We start from the raw sequence: 22,524 nt of genomic DNA, 5'->3' as shown, positions 1-22,524 counted from the left end.
TTAATCATGTATATTATATTATGATAAAACAATTTCTTCAATATATGAATTCTAGAATGTCTGCGCTATCTTTTTCTTGTCTTTTAATTTTATGTTTTAATAATCTTTAACTTCAGACTATATCTTTAAAAAAATCAAAACAATGAATTTAAATTTATAATAATCAATAATTTACGATTATAATATAAATACTTGGTAATTTAGTAAAATGTAATCATTAGTTTAATATATAATAAATTTTAGATCAAACTAAATCAAAAATATGTAAATAAATTAATATTAGTTGAATAATTTTAAAAATTATCATTAAACTAAATAATAAAACGCTAAAATAAAAGAAATTAAAGGTTTATATATAATACTTTATAGCTCAAATGGTATAAGTACCGTACAAAACAATATTAAGGTCGTGAGTTTAACCTCCCATTAAATATGCGTTTACCCATCTAAAGTCCATTAAAACAGTCATAACGTGAGTCTAAAAGGAGATTACAAAATATGAATATATCGGTAAACAAATAGTTCCATAACACCTTTAGATAAAAAAATGTGGTTAAATAAATTCTTTGATGTTCTTTTTTAATTATGTACTAATATCATCCTTTAGTAAAAAAAAAGTACTTGTAAATGTTTGTATTCAATTTTTTGGTACAAATAAATAATAATGCTTAAGGAGAGCTACCGTTATAATTTAAAGCAAAAGATATATAAAAAAGGTATAAGCAAAAAAAATCTCAATTTTTTTATAAAAAGTACAGATAAGCTCTTTTATTTTTTTAGCCATAATTAAGCTCTCGTATTTTTAAAATTTAACAATTATATATATGTGCGCACGCGCATAGAAATACTAAAATATAATAAAAATATAATATGAGATGTTTATTAAAAAAATCATATATAAATTTAATACAATATTTATATTTTACTAAAACAATTCTAAATAAAATAATAATAATAATAATAATAATAATAATAATAATAATAATAATAATAATAATAAGATGTATTAACACACTAGTCATACATATATTTAATATTATTTAATATTTTTATTAAAATAACTTGTATAAATATATATAGTAGTAGTATGAGTAAATTTTAATGTTATTATACATGTAAAATATTTTTAGTATATACATAAATATATTAAAAAATTATTAAGAAAATAATAATTTATATAAAACATGATTGAATGAAAAATATTTTTATATTTAAAATATTATAAATATATATGCATGAAATTTTTAAAATTATAATATATATATACCATTATTAAGCAGGGATACAATTATCCAAAAAACAAATATAATATTTAATATTTTATTTTTTATTTTTTATAGGATTATATTTATCTTTTTAATAAGTATGATGATTGTCTTTTTGCTTTAAATTATAACAGAGTTAACTCTCAGTTAGCGTCATGATTTATTTGTACTAAAAAAATTGAGCACAGGAGTTAATATGTATTTTTTTTTACTACATGACAATATTTATATGAAACTAAAAAGTGTAGTAATTTTTTTTATCTTTTGCCTAAAATGCAAGGAGATAGTGGTTGGCAGCTGCAGGTGTTTATTTGTAAGAGGCTAAAATTTAAGGCAGAATGGAAAAAGAAAAAAGTTAATGGAAAATTTAATTAACAAATTTGATGAGAATTGAACGGGGGAGTAGTTATGAATTTGACTCATGAAAATTCACATCAATTTGATACTTTGAGTGTGCCGACAAGGATTGATAAGTTTGGTGAATCCTTAGCACAACGCACGAACCTTGCACCTCAAGTCGAAATCAATCTACAAATGATGGTGTGTTAAACTTTAATTATTTGAAATATATCTTCTGAATTTTTCTCAAAAAAAAATACATATCTTATGAAACTATGAATTTTAGACTCTAAGACATATAAATGAAGGGATCGAAGAGATTATAACAGATTATGTTCACCGAGAAATGACCGGAAATTGGATCTTTTCCGGCCAAAATTAGCGCATTCATACTAGTTAGAAACTTCAGCTCCGTAAACGAAGGAATTTATAAATTTACAAATTCCATATTTTATAAATCTCATTTAACCCATGAATTTTAAAATTCTAAACTCAAACAATACCAAAAAACAAAAGAAGTTAAGGATGCATCATCATTAAGATAGGAAGGGGGCTTAATACATCATTTGACTTTTAAACTATACACTTTTATTCTCTGAAACTCTTAAACTAATTTTGTATTCTATTAGATTTCTTAACTTCTTTTTTATTTTATTTAACCCCTCAACTGCAACTTTTTTGCCGATCTGACCTTTTTCGTCCAGTATGGCAAAAGGGCTAAATACATCATTTGACCCCTAAACTATACCATTTTATTCTCTGCGACCTCTAAACTAATTTCGTATTCTTTTGGACCTCTTAACTCTTTTTTTTGTTCTATTTAACCCCTCATTCGGAATGTGCACACCACACGCGATGACGTGGATAAAATTGCTGACATGGCTTTGCTGACATGAGGTTAAATAGAATAAAAAAATAGTTAAGAGGTCCAATGGAACACTAAAATAGTTTAGAGGTCATAGGAAATAAAAGGGTAAGGTTAGGGGTCAAAAAAAATATTAAGTCTAAATATTTTTTTAATTTAAAATAAAAAATGATGTACTTTACATATTATTTGAAAAAATCATTTAAGGATTTAAAAATCATGAAATTTAGCGTATTTTTCAATTTTAACACAAATTAAAAAAATTCAGAATTGATTTAAAAATTCGAAATTGCAAAAAATTAAAAGCTGGTGTATTAAATTTTTTATAATTGGAAATTCGTGAAACACACTAAAAATTATTATTTTTTTAAAAAATTAGTCTTTTTTTAATATTATCACAGTATAGTAAATTCATATATTTTATAATATCGTTAAAAACAGACAAAGCTTCTTTTATCATTATTGAAATGTAAACAAATATTTACATGTATAAGAAGTTATATTATGTAATTATTTGACTAAATTTCAATATTTTTTTATTTTTCTAGAAGATTAAATGGATAGAAGTTAAATAATTGTATTTTCGAGAAGGTTAAATGGGTAAAAATTAAAAATTTGAAGGTGCAATAGGATAATAAAATAAGTTCAGGGGTCCAATAGAACAAAATAGTGTAGTTAGGGGGTTCAATAGAACAATTTATGCATTTTAATTATCCTTCACGCGCTTCAAAGCGTTTGAAAACACGCGTTTTTGCCACGTTGGATGAAAAAGGTCAGATCGATAAAAAAATTACAGTTGACGGGTTAAATAGAACAAAAAATAAAGTTATGAGGTCCAATAGAATATCAAATTAGTTTAAGAGTCTCAGAGAATAAAAGTGTATAGTTTAGGGGTCAAATGATGTATTAAGCCATGGCAAAAGCATATGTTTTCAAGCGTTTTGAAGCGCGTGAAAGATAATTAAAAGGCATAAATTGTTTTATTTAACCCCTAAACTATACTATTTGGTTCTATTTGACCCCTGAACCATTTTTATTTTCCTACTGCATCTTCAAATTTTTAATTTTTACCTCCTCGGAAATACAATTATTTTAATTTTCAACCATTATATGTCTAGCATGAATGATTAGAAGCATATAAATTAATTTATATACGATCACATATACTTTTTTTTAAATAAATTTATTTTTAATCTTAATAATATTTTTATAAATTGTTAACGACAATAGAAATAAAAAATATAGTAATTTAGTCAAATAATTACATGATATAACTTATTATACATGTAAATATTTGTTTACATTTCAATAATGATACAAGGAGTTTGTCTATTTTTAACGATATTATAAAATATATAAATTTACTATACTGTGATGATACTAAATAAAGATTTAATTGTTTAAAAAATTATAATTTTTACTGTGTTCTACGAATTTCCAATTTTAAATTTTTTAATATAGCAGCTTTTAATTTTTTGCAATTTCTAACTTTTCAATCACTTCTGAATTTTTCAAATTTGTGTTAAAATTGAAAAAACGCTAAATTTCATGATTTTTAAAGTAATTAAGCTTAAATAATTTTTTTCAAATAATATATAAAGTACATTACTTTTTATTTTAAATAAAAAAATATATTTAGGTTTAATTTATTTTTTGACCCCTAAACTTTATTCTTTTATTCTCTATGACCTCTAGACTATTTTACTGTTACATTGGACCTCTTAATTTAACCCCATGTCAGCAAAGCCATGTCAGTAATTTCATCCACGTCAGCGCGCGTTGTGTGCACGTTTCGAATGAGGGGTTAAATAGAACAGAAAAGAGAGTTAAGAGGTCCAATCGAACACTAAATTAGTTTAAATGTCGCAGAGAATAAAATGGTAAAATTTATAGGTCAAATGATGTATTAAGCTATAGGAAGGGCCTATCGTGTCTTTAATGATTAATTTTAATAATTTTTGGAAATATGTTGTATTAAAATACAACGTAAATCTATTGATACAAAAAAAATAAAATACAACATAAATCTAGTGATACAAAAAAAAATACAACTAAACTAAATAAATGACTTACTAGAGTAAATAACACAACAAATAAAATTTTAAAAATAAAAAATTTTAATTGTTACAATAAATAAAAAGAATTCAAATATTAAAAATCTCTTAACAGTTTATATTTTTAACTCTCACTTTTCTCACGCTTTGTTTCAATTATACTTCAATGAACTAATCTGAGTTCATCAAGGATTATAAATTTAAAACAAAAAATTAACAGTAAAACAAATAAAGCAATAAATGTAGCAAAAAAAGACACCAAACCGCTCAAAATCATATAAACTTAGTTTATTCAAATAGAGGTGTAGTAGTAATAAATTTTTAGTCAAAGGCCGAGAAATCGTTTTTCTACACCCCAGCGAAGCTTTAAACCAAGAACACAACTCGGGTTAATGTGGGTTATAAATTTTGAAATGTTCATTTTTTTAGTGAGCCAAAATTTTAAAAAAACTTTTGGATGATCAATTTTACCCTAGAAATATTATCACATCCAAAGTTCATGGTCTGTATAACCCATATTTGGACACCCCTAACTGTTAAAAAAAATAGAAAGATAGAATGTCTTCTAAAGAGAGAAAGCTCCCTGTTTTTTCAATAATTTTTCAATTAATTTTTAGTTACTAAATAATAAGAAAACAGATAAAGCAACAACCACTTAAACTAAAATAAGTTTGGCCAGAGAATTAACCTAACATATATGTATCCATCCATACAACTTGCACTCACATATTGATATATAGGTTGCAACATTAGATGCCTGACTCCAGAACAACATGAGACCAAAATCGACCAGTTGCAAGAGGTGCTGACAGTTTTTGAGTCTGAAAATCACAGAGGCAGTTGTTAGCAATCAGAACTTCAATCAAGGTCATCATCATTAATTCCAATGATTAAACGTCGTTTCGACATTAAGAATGTTGCATATCTCAGGAAACTAGAACGTATTTTGACCCACGAGAAAAATTGATTTTGTGCTCGTTATAGAATTTTAGTGTAACTGGAACCTTATACCTACTTCCAAGTATATGTGTGACCCTTGGAGACAAATATTGAAAAATCATATCAAGTAGGGCATCAAAAACAAAAACGCACATTCAAATTCATGTTTCCATGATCAGTAAAATCCCAGTGACAACAAAATTTAAGCAAATGGAAAAATATGGATGACTAACTGCTACCTTCAGCTAATTAAATTTCGGTACAATATTACTTCCATCCAGACATCAGTAAAAGAGTGACGAGTTAACAATGCTGATTCATTTTATCATTATAAAGATCTCGGATCCCCTTAATGCATATAGAGTTGAGGAAGTTTTTTGATATTGAGTGGCAAAAAAAATTAGCATCAATGCTGTTATTGTCATTGTTGCTCAACTCATCATTTGTGAGGTTGTGAACAGGTGAATGCATACAGGTGAAGGAACTCAACCAATGGGGAAAACATGTAACCAATACCAGCGATAGCGAAGCCTAACATGGGTTTGATTATGTACTGAGCCAAAAATATTGTTCAGGTGCTAGGTAGTGCCTAAGAAGTCATACTACTACTAGAAACACCGATCACAGCGAACCAAGTTAATTTAGCCTCTGCAAATACAATTATTACATAATTAAGCTGACTCAAAATTTTGACTTAAAAACAAGAGTCTTCTCTTGATAAAAAAACTCGGGTTAGAGTTAGATACCGAGAAGTTTGAATGACATGCAAAGGGGCACCAACAGCAACGATTGGGTTGCTCTGAGACTGTATTGGAGAAATTCTTCCATTGCCAGGCAAGGAAATTCCATTTCTTATATCTGATCGTTCAAATGCACAGCAGAATTGATTAACAGCCACATACTTGAACACTAAAATCATCAAATGAAAAAGCAAGCAGCTCATAGAAAAGGAAATAGTGATTTAAACAAACACCTAGAAATCAAATAAATGTAATAGCAAGAACGAAACATACCCAGAATCCCAGATAACTGCTGCTTTTTATCCAGCTGAAGCCAACCAGTGAAGTTATAGCATGATACCAAATACCAATTGTCATGTTTGCTATCCATGAAAATGAACATAATGGTAAATGGCACATAAACATAAACATAATGATTCATGATTTCATTCGTCGATCTCATTTTGAAACTCGGGTTCTGCATCTTTTCCAGTCTCACCAGGCTTTGATTTGTCAATAAACATACCACGGCGACCCAGAATGACAAGATCAAGAAGTTTTCTCCGGATGTCATATACTGGATTAGGATCAATTAAGAGATCCCTCTCATATGCTTCCCTGAGAAAAACAGTATGTCTCTTTCCTTTGGTAGACAAATAAAATATACCTGGATGATCCAAGAACAAATCCCTTATGTTTAAATCAATCCCGAAACATTTTCTGAAATGGCTTATCTTCTCCACCTCCACCATCTTCTCCACCGTCAAACTCAAAAACTCATGCACAATCGCCACTGATCTTTTCTCGAATCTCAAAATTCCTGCTTTAGATTTTATTGTCTCTTCCAATTTCTGATAGGGTCCTATGTATGGTAATCTCTGCCATTCCTTGACCTTAGCCCTGAAATTCTTACTCAACCACATTCCCGGAGGATACTGATGTTTGAAACTATATTGAATTTCGGTTCTATCAGCACTACAATCCTTCCTACAACATTCAGTCACCCTCCAACTTTCAACTGCCGCTGTGAAATGGTTGTCAGGAATTTCATCCACCAGCTCCAGAACATGCGTATTGGGCTCATGGGCATCTCGCAATCTAAACAGCCGCGGATTTTGGGATATGAGCGAGTCCTCAAAGTCATCAGGCAGCCCGAGCTCCCTCCAAACCTTGAAGACGGCACGAAGAGGCAACGATTTAGTAGTGGACAATGCTAAAAGGCGAACCAACCGATCAACAACAACAGGCAAGGAATCACTTATAACCTGAGCTTCTCGGCGGGAAATCTCGAGAGCAGTATCGGTCAATCTGCAAAAGGGTTTAGACAATGTGGGATTGTAGAAAATGTGGAAAATGTGAGGATATCTACGGAGGAAAGAAGGGGCGCCACGGTTAAGGTGAAGCGTCTGGGAGAGTCTGGAGAGGAAATCAAGAGAAACTGATGGAGGGGTGTTGGACTTGGTGGGGTTTGCGAGAATGAGGTCTTGGATAGAAATGACTTTGAGAAGGTTTTTATACCTTTCCATAAGTTTCTCAAACGTAGCATCTCTATATCTGGACGCTACATACTGAGCAGAGGTTGTTTTGGATCTTATAGTTATAGCTGCCGTAAATGGGTGTTTCAAAACCAGTCTAAAAATCTGACTTCTCATTCTCATGTGTCCTTTTTGCAAACTGGATCTTCTCTAAAGTCACAATAAACATGTAAAATGCCTACATAAGAAAGTGAATAGCGTGCATCTGCAAGCTAGAGAAGGCCTAGTACCGCAAGATGTCAAGCCTATCATATCAGCTGCATGATTATGATTAACTGGATCATTATTAAAAGGACATACAGCAACTTAAATCAAGTGAAATACGAACTCGATGAGTTGCAAAAGAAAGACAAATGAAATTACACACACTTAACTGCCTTCTCTATTAAGCATTTCATCGAACATGTGGTGAGCATTGAACGTTGAGGCTCATCGTCAAGGATAGATTAGATCGGATGTTTTGGCTTATGGCTTTGATATTTTACCAGCAAAAAAATCATATTACATGTCGTTAGGAAATATAGCAATACAGAAATAAAGGCTGTGCATTAGTAACATCTAGTTATATCATATATGAGTGGGCAGGGTAGGATTTATGGCTTTGATTTCTTAATCAGCATTTAAGTAAGTTTTGAGTTAGAAAGTGCTCTCCGTTTTTTTTTCCCCATGTTGTTAGGAGCAAACAGGGTTCATTTGGATTGGGTTTGATTTAGTAAAATTTAAAATCAAAAATAAAAACATTAAATTACAACAAATATTTATACAAAATTTCAATTCAATTAATTAAAAGTTACTGTCAATTTCAGGTCGGCTTGGTTTGATAGATATAGATATAGATAATAATTTAAATAACAGTTCAATTTATATTATATTAATTTAAATTTATATACAAATGTATATGTATTAATTTATATATTATATACACACACATATAATAAAATAATATTATTATAAAGTTTGATTTTTCAATCAATTCAGCAAACCAATGATAAAACAAATTAAATTTAAAAAGAACATACTTTTAATATATTCACATCCAATTAATTTTTTAATTGATAAAATTTAATTTATATGCATCTTGATTAACATTAGAAAACTCTTGAATAGAAATTGACAAATAAGATAGTGCATGTTTACCATGAACTAGTGACCTCTAAATTATTTTATGACTTGTTACTAGAAACTAAGAAAATTCAACTTACAAGCAGAAGCATGATCCCAATTTTAATGCTAATCCAAAATCTTTATTTCTCCCTAAATTGAACACAAAAGGGAAGCAAATGCTACAGCTTAATAGAAGACAAATATTTTCCCATGAATTTCTAGTAAAGGCTAACAATTCTCTAAGCAATGGAAATGTTTTTTTATTCCTTGAAGTCATCCTTGTCATCAACAGGAATTGGCATGTTCCTCCAAAACACTGCAAGAGCACTCCCACCAAGCTGCAATGCAGATTTACAAAGGAAAATCAGCACAACAGTGAGCGTCCAGAAGAAAACAGATAATTTAAGCTCTGCGCAAGTCGAGTAAAAATACTTACCGCCATGCAAACAACACTAACAGCAGAAGGCACAGCCACTAAGGGATTAGTGAAATGTTTTTGGGCAAGCAAAAATCCAAGTGCAGAGCTCTGAAGACGCACGAAACAAAGTTAGTGAAAAGTAACCTTTATTTGAGTCGGTTCAACTCTTTGCAAATAAATTCATTTTGCTATAACCAAGACTAAATTTGCAGAAGTTAAAATATGCAATTACTAAATAATTTCTAAGTCAAATACAATCATATTCATTTACAAATGAATTCCACATTCAACAACAAAAATTTGAACCAAACAGCATAAATAAGTTGGAGACTTAAAGAAATAAGTGTAGGTTGTATCTGCATAAACAAGCAGATATATTAACTTATTAACACCAACCCTAAGCAACATGTATCCAGCAATATATTTACTAGAGTGAATATTCAAATATAAAATTGAACATTTTGTGGCTTAGACTAACAGATGAATTGCCAAATAATGATATTTGTGTATTGCTCACTAAGGTATCTTAGTTCATGATAGTTGAAAAGCTAACCAGTAGTCATTAGTCAGTATGCAACAACAGTTGAGACTTTTATTTTCTACATATTCTAAACGTAAGATGCATGGCTACACTTCGGCCAACTATGTGTTTCATATGGCACTGTTCCATATATCGTTTCATATGTTCACTTCATTTTTCTAATAACCAAACAGCTGTAATCAAAGCAAACGAGTGATACGCTCTTGCATATAGTCATATTTAAACATGTCAATTGTATAACATAAGCATCAGAAGAAGCAAACTTGTATTGTGGGGGGTGAAAGTGGTAGTGTTATATCCACAAAATATAGTAACCGACTTGAAAACTTCATCTTAACATTTACCTGCATCCCACATTCTATGGATATAGTACGAGAGGTGGATTCGCCAAATGATGTTTTTGACAACCAATAACCAATAGCAAATGCAGCACCATGTAGGGCAGCCACGGGCAATATTAGTTGTGCTCCTTGAGTTTTCAAGACATCAGCAACTTGCCCAATCTAAGAAATGGCGATTGAGGTAAATCCTAAATGAAGCAACTAATTCCAAAACATAAAATAAATCCCTAAATATAACTTACAGGGCTTGCGCAGAGTAGCGTTGTGAGAATAACTCCAATCAAAGGTGTCACAGTGATTATTTTTGAAGTGAATTTAGGGAAAAATTCATTTGCTAGCACTGTCATATAAGGAAGAGCAAGTTAAACACAAAACAAATTGAGCAATCTATTAGATTGACGTCTATTCTCGATGCCCTTGAAAACACAATTTTTAAGCACTTTTCAGTTACCTCCAATTATAGTTGGTACTAAAACAACCTGAAATGTACTGATAGCCAATCCCTGAATTGATGTCAAAAAATGAAAGTTGTCAGAAACCACAAATTAATGTGTTTGTAGATGCAGATAAATTTATAAAACATTTCCAACAATTAATATAGAGAGCCCATGTTATAATATCAACAAAATGAAAGTTGATATAAAAATTTTCATGTTACAGTACATAACCACCCTCATATTTTACATATCGATGTTGCAGTTGAATTTGCAGCTATTGATGCTTTGTTGTAATGTAAGCTGATGTGAATATGCATATACTGAAAGTACATTATTTCTTATTCTGGATGGAGCTTGAAGATACCTCAATGACTCCTTAACCTGACATGCTATATATAAAATCTTTGGCCTATACGGGTCTGGTTAAGTGTCTAGCAATCCCCAAAACATTATGCAGCTGTATATGCGAGTGATGCATCAATCATACAATAAATTTGTCTGCGGTCATCAATCTCGTGTCCTAAGAGCCTAGAGGCTCTTAAGCAGTCAACGGTTAAGTCTGTTTAACATACCGCAGCATCAACCGGAACAAGCTGACCAGCGAGAAGCTTAGTAAGGAGAGGTGTCATGATAATTGCTCCAATGGTTGAACACCTACAGGAATTCAAGAGAATTTTTGTTATAGATTTAAATATAGCAATGAAATCAAAAGTTAACAGATATTAACAGACATATTTCACGAAGTTGCAACCACTTATTCTAACAACATGAGAATCTGTCTCTAATGTAAATGTCAACCATGTTAGCTAAAAAATAGTGAAGCCAACTAACTACCCCTTAATTTCGACATCTATACCATGTACAAAAGCATTCAAAAACATAAGTTTCCCTTTGCTTTAATCAGCTTTCCTAGTTAGCAAGACAATAAGTGGGACCAAAACAAGTGACAAAGAACCATATTATAGTACAAGGGTTGGGTAGTCTTCGAAACAAAGGAGCTCAACCTATTGCATTCTTCAATGGAGTCAGATGAATAAAAAAAACATTTAATGGCTGATTCCGAGTATGATTGCTAAGACAATTTGCTGCTATTTTGCAAACTGGCCACACCGGGTATCTTCACTGTGGAAAATGTTATCCACATGGCTGCGTATTCTTTATGCTAAGAATGCAATATGGGCTTCAGAACCGAAAGCATATTATCGGAAAACAGAGTAAGCAACAACCTCTTAAACTAAAATAGGTTGGCCAGAGAATCAACCCAACAAATATGTATGCAGCCATACAACTTGCACTCACGTTGTCATGAGAACAGAAAGCGCTACATTTCCCTTTGATATATAGGTTGCGACATTAGATGCCTGACCTCCAGGACAACATGAGACCAAAATAAGACCAGTTGCAAGAGGTGCTGACAGTTTTAGAGTCTGAAAATCACAGAGGCAATTGTTAGCAATCAGAAATTTAATCAAGGTCATCATCATCAATGCCAATGATAAAAAAATTGTTTCAAAATTCAGAATGTTGTATATCTCAGGAACTATACGTATTTTGACCCGTGAGAAAATTGATTTTGTGATCGTTTTAGCGCAGTAATTATCGGGCGACCTTTTGAGACAAATAATAGAAAAAACATATTAACTCTGACATCAAAAAAAAAATCTGCACATTCAAATTTGAGTTTCCATGATCAGTAAAATCCTAGTGCGAAAAAAGTTAAAGCAAATGGAAAAATATGGATCATTACTACCTTCAGCTAATTAAATTTTCCTACAATATCACTGCCATCCAGACATCATTAAAAGAGTGAAGAGTTAACAATGCCGTATCATTTCAATGATGTTGGAGCCCCTTAATGCATCTAGAGTCACGGAAGTTATTTTGAATTTGAGTGGCAACAAAAAAAATCAGCATCAATGCTTTTACTGTCATTGTTGCTCAACTCAATCATTTGTGAGGTTGTGATGTGAACAAGTGAATGCATACAGGTGAAGGAACTCAACCAATGGGAAAAACATGCAACAAATACCATTGCGATAGCGAAGCCTAACATGGGTTTGATTAAGTACTGAGCCAAAAATCCTACACCCACCTGCAAAAAAGAAGGATATTGTTCAGGAAAGGTACTGGAAAGAGGCTGTTCTTAGCAGCTGCCCTGCTAATTAAGGCATAAATGAGTGTCTTACTGTCCATGGATTTCTTAAACACCGTCTAAAATCTTCAAATGTCAAAGTCAATCCCATTGATAGCATGAGAAATCCAAGGCCAAGGGTAAATAGGTCTGTCTGCAGCCATGTGACCTGAAGGAAAGCACCAAAGGTTGGCTCAGTAACACTGTAACAGTAAATTTCTTATTATTAAAGAAGCAAAACAACACTTAAATAGTACCGCAGCTGGCTTGTAGATACCAATGATGGTGCCCAATATAACCTGTCCACGGAAATAAACATTTAGCATGCAAAATTAATAAGGAAAAAAAACATTACACATTAAAGATAAAGATTCGCACATAATATCTAGATATAATAGGAAGAAAAATCAGATTTTACTGTGACAAACATACCCACACAGGGAAGAGAGTTGTAAGAGTTTCAATTATCTTTTCGTATGTGCTCATTCCACTAGGTGTGCTACTGGGAATATCACCAGACATATTCGTTGCAGCCTTGCACAATACTTGGGAGTTCCTACAAAAAGCAAATGAAATGTTACAATCTATGTTGCACGGAAACTTCTCCAAGCCTTACATTTCGGCATTTCGTTTCCACTTCTATTTCCGGAAATGTTTTAAGACTACAAAACTCTATTTATAACATATTCTTGTAAAAAAAAGTTGTTTCGCCCTTCTATATTTCATCGTTTTCTCATTTTCCGTTTCAGTTTCCATGCTATAGGGGTTATGAGAGACCAAAAATAGCATTGCATTCTGTAAACAAGTAAAAACATAAGACCTGAACAAAAAATAACTGACTGAAACTGAGGAAAGTAATCAGACAGGAACAGTTCAGGTACTACTACTAGATTCAGTGATGACAGCAGATTAAGGTAATTTAGCCTCTGCAAACACCATTATTACATAATTATATTAAATCAAAAAGAACAGAACTCTGTGATAAAGAACTCAGATTATAATAGGATACCGATAAGGAGCACCAACAGCAACAACTGGACTTCGTGGCTTGCACTGAATTGGACAAATTCCTCCATTGTCAGGCAAAGAAATTCCATTTCTGATATCTGATAAGAAAATTCACAGCACAGTTGATTTAAAAAAAAACACATAATTGAACATTAAAAACATCAGAAAGCAAGAACAAAAGATACCCAGATGAAATCTTATTCTCCTATTAGCAGGAAAACAAGAACTGGGTCTATAAACCGCTTCACACGTCTGTAACTTGCAATCTTTAATCAAGAATCTGGAAGCCATGGAAGCCATATTTGAAAAGAAGAAGAAGAAATGAAGTGGGTTTAAGTGAGATTTAGAAGTTTGACATGGAAATGGCTCCAAATTGAAGTAAAAGGGATAAAAATAAATGAGCTAAGATAATCGTGGAAACCGATGAACCACACACACACATCCATTCAGGGCCAAGGGGCTGTTTGTTGCTATCTTCAACATTATTAATGAAACTTGTTATGTTTCTTGTTTTTTTCTGTTTCATTTTTGGGTCCCACTTTTAACTTCCAATTTTCTTTGAGAAAGTGATGGGCCTTTGTTTTTTACAATCAACTTTGTTTTGAGGAAATTAGACCCACCACCGTCAAAAGCCTATTTATTCTCACAAACACGATGCAGCTTATCCTATTGCAAAATTATTGTAAAAAATTAGCGTGTTTTATATTTACACTTTTCTTTTTAAATTTTACGACATCTTCTCAGATCTCTATTCTTGTTTCTCCAATTCAAGATCTAAAGTCTCACCTAAAATAAATTGATCACACAACAACAACGAGATTACTGCTTCGTCATCATTGAAATCAACTGAGATTATAATTTTTCGGATCTTGTGGTTTTATGAGCAGAGATTGCAGCTTCCGGCGAAGAGTCACGCTGTCGAGAGACGGAAATCAAATTACTTGAGACTGTTTGTCATCTTCCATTTTCACACAAGTCATAATCTCAAAACAACAACAGGAAGAAGAAATGACAAAAAAAAGAAGGCTGACGAATCTTTCACTATCACTGCCGCTGAAACCATGTCGGGAAAAGCTACACTGATTCCACCAAAGTTTCTCTTTTTAGATCACGACAGCTTGAAGAATTGGATGAGAGTTTTTTTAGTACAGAACTCATTAATTTATTTTAATGGATGATGTGGTGATGTTGTTAGGAAGGTGTTTGATGAAATGTCACGGAGAGATTTAATGTTCTGAAATTCAATTATTGATGCATGCTCATCTTAAAATTCAAGTAAAAGATGCATGATATAAGTATAAAAAATGACAACGGCATGGTGCTTTCGCTATTTTGATGCAGAGGAGTAAGTTAGATAATATATATTTGACAAGGACAATACCAAAATTACTTTTCTGTACATAAAAGTACTCCTAATGCATAATGGTCAGAAATATGTATGATGACATAAAGATGAAGTATGTTTCGAAAGAAAGGCGCTGCTAGTCACGTTTTGCAAGATATTGTAGCGGAGACGGGTTTTGCAGACTTTATTTATTGCTGCAGCTGTCGTTAGTGAGCCACAGATTGGATGTTGTTGTTTGACGGTTGAGCCAAGTATTTTGGTGATGAAGGAAGTTTGTTGATCTGTTATTTTTATGACCAGGTTTTCCGTTGGTTAACCAATGGTTAACTAATGGTTAATCAATAATTTTAGATTTTAATAAAGACGGTTTAGGTTTTGTTTGACAGTTGTTGTTGTGGTGGTGAAGGCGAAGGGGTTTATAATAAAATTTTATAATTTTTTTTTGTTGGTTAACCAATGGTTTACTAATGGTACACCAATAGTTTTGCTTGTAATACACTGTTAGTAAACGTTAAGTTAACCATTGGAAACTTGTAATAATTTTTATTATGATTATATGGTTATTGAATTATTGATAAACTTGAAAAAAAATTAATAAATTTATTTTTAGTACACCGTTAGTTAACCGTGAGTAAATCGTCGAGAAATTTATAGTTAAATTTCCATCTTTTAAGAAATTAATACAAATTTTATGATAGTACACCGTTAGTTAACCGTGAGCAAACCGTCGATAAATTTATAGTTAATTTTCAAAATATTATTTCCATCTTTTAAGAAAAATAGTCGTAAAGAACAAACAAATATAGTAAATTGATATTAGAGCAATAGTTAACTACCTATTAGTTAACTGATAGTAGGCCGTTAGTAAATTAATAGTAACCAATAGTTAACTACATATTACTTAACTGACACTAGACCGAAATTCACTATTATTAAACTGATTATAAACTAATAATTTGGATTTAAAATGTGTTTTATTGTTGGTGAATTATTTTATTTGGTTACCAATGGGTAAGCATGTAGTAAATTATAATAGATCTATTATCAAATTTATTGTGAAAGTATAAATAACTTATTGGCATACCATTAGTAACTCTTTAGTACGTCTTTAGTCTATTCATATTATTTCCATCTTTTACGAAAAATAGCCAGCAAAGTCAATCATAAAGGACAAATAAATATAGTAAATTGATAGTAGATCGATAGTTAGTTGCCTATTAGTTAACTGATAGTAGATCGTTAGTAAATTGATACTAGACCAATAGTTAACTACCTATTAGTTAACTGATAGTAGACCGTTAGTAAATTGATAGTAGACCAATAATTAACTACCTATTAGTTAATTGATAGTAGACCGTAAGTTAACTAAATTGAAATGTTGCACATGAAAAGAAAAATAAGAAAGAAAAAAAACAAATTTTCTACATCCCACTATACATTATAAGGATTTAAGTCTAACATACTAATTAGCTTCTTTCAAATTATCCAAAATAGCAAAATGAGAATTAAATATATCAAATATGGGCATCTCTGCATATAGTACCTACACATATGAAAATGAGGAGAAATTCATAAGATATTAATTTGACCAGAGACCTTCCTAGGAATAATTGGGTAAAAAGTTCTATTTCTCTCTCGTTGCTAAAAAAATCTAAAACGATCTGTTGAAGAGTACTTCAACTGAGTTTCTACCAATGTAAAGAAATAAAAAAGTAAAAAATGGAACTGAAGTGATGATGTTGCTTCGCCACCGGAAACGAAACTTCATATCTGTTGTAAGCTCATCCTCTCAAGTCTCAAACAACAGCTTTGCCACCAGTAACGAAACTTCATCCCCGTCGTAAGCGCATCCTCAAGTCTCATACATCAGCTTTGCCACCGTAACCAGAACTTCATGTCCGTCGCTGCCTGAAAAAATCTTTGGAAAGAAGAAAGTTTTATGCAGAGTTTTGGGTCCAAAAATTTCAATTCGAAAGTTTAAAGCTTTAAGCTTTATATACAACGAACATTACGCAGACAGAGAGTATAACATCACAAACACCAGCAATAAAATAAGAAGCAAAGAATCAAATTACTGAGTCGACAAGTGCAGATATGGAAGAGATTTTATTTATTTGGCTCAATTGAATCCATTTTGTATCAATTTTGAGAGTTTCCATGGATGCTCTGGACTTAAGATCGCGAGACAAATCCAAGATTTTGATCAAACCTTATTTTTCAAAACAAAAAATATATTTCTGCAATATATACTAGTCAAATCGTAAATTTCAATTAAATTAAGTCAAAGGGTATATGTGAGATTATTTTACTGTTTGGTAGGTATTTGTCTAAAAATCCCCCAACATAATTTGTTATTGGGCTTTAATGGGCCGAGGCCCTTAAGCTATGCATCAAAACTAGTTCTTTTTATACGAGTGTTTGAAATTTCAAATTATTTTTTTTTGACAACTGAGGAGGGGAGCGTTTATGGAAGGAACTAAACTCACAACTCTATATATAATTTGAGTTATAGCTCATTATTCATTTTTTCTAAATTATTGAAATTTCAACATTTGTTGCAAAAGAAAAAACAAAATTTCCAAACTTTTAAATTTGAATATTGAAATATAATGTTTTTTTATGGTTACTTTGTATTTTACAAGAACAAATATTTATTCTATCTTTATGATCATCAAATGAGTGGTAATTATTTTTATACAATATTAAAATAGATAAAGTAGATTAACAACAAAATAATTATAAAATGGGCCATAAAATATAAACTAAAATTATTATTTTAATTAAAACAAAATGTTAAAACTAATACATTATTTATTATTTTTGTAAAATAAAAACATGACACTAGAAGAATAATGAACTAAAAATAAAAGGATTAACAACTTTATTAGGATGCGGTACTCATTAGCGAACGTATGGTATATGAAGATATTTATATTTCGTTTCACATACGGAATATGAAATTCAGACTAATGTGACAAGTTAAGTACCCGGAAAAAAAAATCACTAACGAAATACCACATCTAAAAACCCATTTATTTCAGAATTTAAATAAAAATAGAATTGTGATGTGAGGATCTTGGCAGAAGCAGATGATATTTTAGTAGGTAAGTTAACGCTCAAATGGCGAAAAAATCATCGTATGCTCCTGAAGATGGATTATTAAAAGTCATTCTTGGAATTTAGATATCTACTTCAAAGGAAACATGTCTAAAACTATCTATAGGAAGCAAGAGGCAAATTATTAACATGGAGTGTTTATCTTATACAACCGTTATCCCATGTCATTTTTACAACAAGTGAATGAGCATTTACGATATGGAATATTTTAATTATTATTTATTTTTGTTATCATTAAATTTTCCACATGGCTAACGCACTATTAATTTATTACACGAATGGCATGCCACAACGGTTGTATTATATAACTTCCATTGATGTGAGATGGGTCCAGTCGTTCAAAAAAAATAGAGTTCCGGTCATAATTCGAAAATGATTCGTGAATAAATTTTACTGAAACGTGAAATCAAAGTGGGTGATAAAGTCGCTGGTAGTGGTGGATCTACTCTTTGATTAGGGTAGGCTCCAGCCCTGTTTGGCACCGAATTTTTTTAAAAAAAGTGTAATTTTTTTTTAAATATAAATAATTTTATTAGAAATTCCAGGTTAAATAGACGTTAAGCATGGGCTGCCAACAAACTATAGGTGAATTAAAAATTAAATTTGGATTGAAAATAATTTCTAGATCAGTTACTGGTCACGGAAAGACATGAAAATAAAAGTTCCAAAATAAAAAAATATAGACAAGATATGCCTTATTTGTAAAATGGAAGACTATAATGCCCTTTAATATATATTTTATTTCTTATATAACAAAGTAAAATTGAACATAAAAAAATAAAGAAGTTTGACGTGGAGCATAATTATGTTGTCTGATTCACAACCAAGCTAAAGTCGTCTTTTTGCATTACCATTGCAGCGCCCTCTCTTCTTCAATTATTGTCTGATTCAGTTTTTCTTGGTTCAAATCTATGCCAACTTTTCATGGGTCATTGTCATTCTGCTGTAAGGATGAATTGTAAGTTTCTACCATTTTTTTTGAAGATGTTTTACCCTTTAATTATTACTTTTGAAGTACTACAATTTCAAGTTTCTAACATATCTTTTTTAAGAAGCCCTATTAAATTTCTGGGTTCAATTTGGCCATAATAAATTAAACTATAGTTAAATATAGGGCTGTGCGTTCGGTTAGTTCGGTCGGTTCGGTCGGTTCGGTCACCGAACCGAACAAACTGAACACCGAAGTTTGGTAAAAATCTCAAACCGAACCGGACCGAATTTTAATTTTGGCTTACATCAAATCGAACCGAAAAGTTCGGTTTGGTTCGGTTCGGTTTGATGAAAAACCGAAATTTTACTTTCTCCTTTTTTTAATTTTTTTATCATAAAATAAATTCTAATATTAAATAATAAGTGTCTAATAAATATTTTTATATAATTTATTAACATAATTATATGTCGTATGAAATTTATTAACTTATATATCCACTATAATTAAAATATTAAAACCAAAAAATATAAATTTACATATATTTACATATTTTTTTTATTTTTTATTTAAATTGTTCGGTTTTTCGGTTTTTCGATTTTTAAAATGCTCAAACCGAACCGAAAACCGAACACCAAACTTTCACCTAATTACAAACTGAACCAAGCCATATTCAACAAAAAAACCGAACCGTAATTGTAATTTCGGTTCGGTTCGGTGAAACGATTCGGTTTGGTTCGGTTTTTGCACAGCCCTAGTTAAATATACAAATCACCTACTTTTAAATTTTGTTATTTTAGAAAATCTATAACTTAATATTCTCAGAAAAAAAATATTTGTACCTCATTCTTTAAAAAAAATTATTTTAATTTTAAAAAAAATAAAAATACCTTTTATACGTGTCAACATCTTATTTGCTCGTCACATGTGATAATATATAGTGTCACACATTATCTTTAAATGACCATCACCACGATCGACCACCTCATGCCACCGTCGGCCACCTCAGTTCAGATCAATTCAAAGGTGGTGGTCGGTTCGGTTTAGAGAAAGTGGTGGTTCGTGGTGGCCATAGATGATGGTTGGTTTGGTTAAATTAATTCATCTCATTTTGACTTAGTTTGGTTTGATTTAGTTTAACGAAGATGGTGATCGGCGATGATCGGAAGGGGTCGGTGGTATCCGGTGGCCAGTGTTCAGAGGTCGGCAGTAGTCGAAGGTGGTCACCGCTAGCTAGAGACGATGATCAGATTTTAATTATTATATTAAAACATCACTTTGCTTCTCTTAATTATCGAACATGCAACCTTATAGTAAATTAGTAATACATTGTGTGGTTTTTACCACCCAATTATGAGCTTTTTATTGTCGATTTTCAATTTATGTAATGTAGATGCACTTCCTTAGTAGTGTATATGAATATATGTAGGACTAGTGAGATATTGACATGCACATGACAAATAAATATAGAGTTTCGGTCTTAGTTTATATGAGGTTAGTTGACTTCAAGCTTAGTTTTTTTTGAGTTACATCCATATTATTTATAATTTATATTTAATGTTATTTTAGTAAAATATTACTTAGTTTAATGTTAATTTATTTAGTATTATAAATTTTTAATAAATTTTGAATAAATTTTGAATAAATTTATTAAAAAAATTATATAGTTTGTCAAATGATTCCTTCACAGATTTATCGTAGCACTTTCTGGCCGTTGTTCGGCTTCCTTTTATCGTGATGATTTCTCCATTTGTCGAAATTTTTATCGTAAGTACTTTTAAGTTGGTGACAGCCGCCGAATCGTGGAGGAAGGGTCGCCCAAGATGACGTTATACGGTAGATCGATATCCACTATGATGAATAGCGTCGGGGGTTCCTACTTTTTCCTTTTCCTTTCCAATTTTACATCTCAGATTATTGTACCCACATGTTTTACGGGTGATCCCCAAATCCAGTTAATGAAATGGCGCTTCTCTTTAAATTTATTGTTGTTTGTCCAAGGCTTTTGTAGGCTTTTTTTATCATCAAGTTTATTGCGCTTCCTTTATCTATCAGAATTCTTTCCACGTTCCAGTGTTCAACGATCATCGCTGACACCAGAGCGTCGTTATGCGTTTCATTAATTCGTTCAAAGTCTTCGTCATCGAATGTTATTATTGGTAATTTCCTTGAATCTCGTAGCCTTATTTGTCTTTATTTTTCTGGTGGGCAGTTGCTTGTACCTTTTATCATGTAAACCTCTAGTGATGCTTCCCTTTTTCATGCTCCTCCTCCATTCTAAATTTTCCAGCTGGATATTTTTTCATTGAGTTTTTTTTTTCAACTGATTGCTTGTACTTGAGATTTAATCCGTCAAAATTCATTTCATCGATGAAATTTGTTTAAATTCAGAAAAAGCTCCTTGGACTCTTGAAGTTTTCAAGCTCTTTCCAGCGCCAATTGAGGAGTCTGCCTTCCCGATGGTGTTAAACCTACAAAAAAGGATAGATGGTCAATCAGACGGTGGTAGTGGTCCGATTAACTTTATAATGCTTAAGTCAATATTGAGTTTAATAGAGTATTTGTGTATCGGATGTAGTTGTGTTGTAGGCATACTTCATATGTCCTTTATATGGTGAGCATGGTAAATATCTTATAAAATTAGAATAGAAAAGAGATTCCTATTTATTGTATGAATCTAAATAGGAAAAAGATTCCTTATTCAGTAAGAGTCCTATTTAGAAGTATCTTTCTAAATAGAATTATCTTCCCATATAAAATATATTTTCAAGTAGGAAAATGATTCTGCAAGATCTCTTCTAGAATATTATATTGATAAGATTGATAATATAGCTTCAATTATGCTTACTGTGGAAAAATTCTTATGTAGACTCAGTCTACCATGTCATCCGTAGACTAAACCAATCATATCATAACACCTCATTAAAATGAGGGTATTCTTGTAATTTTATTTGTTATTTACACACTTTTAAATAATGATATTATAAAAATACCTTCATTTTAATGAAGTGTTATAATATGATTGGTTTAGTTCACGAATGATGTGGTTGACTGAGTCTACCTAAGAATTTTTTCTTATTGTGATCTTGGGAGTATGAAATTGTCTCTACCAATGTATAGAACTTATATGCCCATTGAAGCTATATTATCAATCTTACTACTAAAAATGTACACAAATCTGACGGTCAACATGATCTCAATAGGTCAATCATATTAATCAATTAATCTACTCCTATATGGGTAATATTTATAGCATTAGCTTCAAAATTTAAATAATTTGGATGTGGAAGGTTAGCTAAGCTTTGAATAAAAAGTGCATGTTTCTTTAATGTTTGATATTCCAAGTTTCTAATTTTTCTCGCGCGTTATCCGTGGACAAAATCTATAATAACATTATATGCATTATTAAAATAATATTAATAGTTATAATTGATATTT

General features: G+C 31.1%; 2 protein-coding genes across 7 annotated transcripts; both read right to left on the bottom strand.

The window, feature by feature from the left end:
- Positions 1-5,082: 5,082 nt before the first annotated feature.
- On the bottom strand, positions 5,083-8,427 carry LOC126665808 (protein ROOT PRIMORDIUM DEFECTIVE 1). 6 transcript variants are annotated; one of them, XM_050358733.2, is made up of 4 exons: positions 7,447-8,427; positions 6,476-7,350; positions 6,209-6,320; positions 5,083-5,344 (listed from the first exon to the last, which is right to left on the bottom strand). In XM_050358733.2, the coding sequence occupies exons 1-2, from the start codon at positions 7,837-7,839 to the stop codon at positions 6,628-6,630; spliced, it is 1,116 nt and encodes a 371-aa protein (XP_050214690.1). In that variant the 5' UTR covers positions 7,840-8,427; the 3' UTR covers positions 5,083-5,344; positions 6,209-6,320; positions 6,476-6,627. The 6 variants fall into 6 exon arrangements, with proteins under 6 accessions (XP_050214690.1, XP_050214687.1, XP_050214686.1 ...); XM_050358730.2 differs by adding an exon at positions 5,979-6,110 and having other exon boundaries at positions 6,476-8,426; XM_050358729.2 differs by having other exon boundaries at positions 6,476-7,973; positions 8,084-8,426.
- Positions 8,428-8,848: 421 nt separating this feature from the next.
- LOC126663047 (sodium/pyruvate cotransporter BASS2, chloroplastic) lies at positions 8,849-14,160 on the bottom strand. Its single transcript, XM_050356395.2, has 13 exons — positions 13,882-14,160; positions 13,698-13,794; positions 13,121-13,244; positions 12,946-12,987; positions 12,744-12,857; positions 12,587-12,649; positions 11,857-11,984; positions 11,130-11,211; positions 10,572-10,623; positions 10,363-10,460; positions 10,124-10,282; positions 9,257-9,346; positions 8,849-9,158 (listed from the first exon to the last, which is right to left on the bottom strand). The coding sequence occupies exons 1-13, from the start codon at positions 13,994-13,996 to the stop codon at positions 9,081-9,083; spliced, it is 1,242 nt and encodes a 413-aa protein (XP_050212352.1). The 5' UTR covers positions 13,997-14,160; the 3' UTR covers positions 8,849-9,080.
- Between the last annotated feature and the right edge of the window lie 8,364 nt (positions 14,161-22,524).

The sequence above is a fragment of the Mercurialis annua genome, linkage group LG1-X (genome assembly GCF_937616625.2).
Source record: "Mercurialis annua linkage group LG1-X, ddMerAnnu1.2, whole genome shotgun sequence".
Classification (NCBI taxonomy): Eukaryota; Viridiplantae; Streptophyta; class Magnoliopsida; order Malpighiales; family Euphorbiaceae; genus Mercurialis; species Mercurialis annua.
This window is presented reverse-complemented; position numbering and strand designations above follow the sequence as displayed.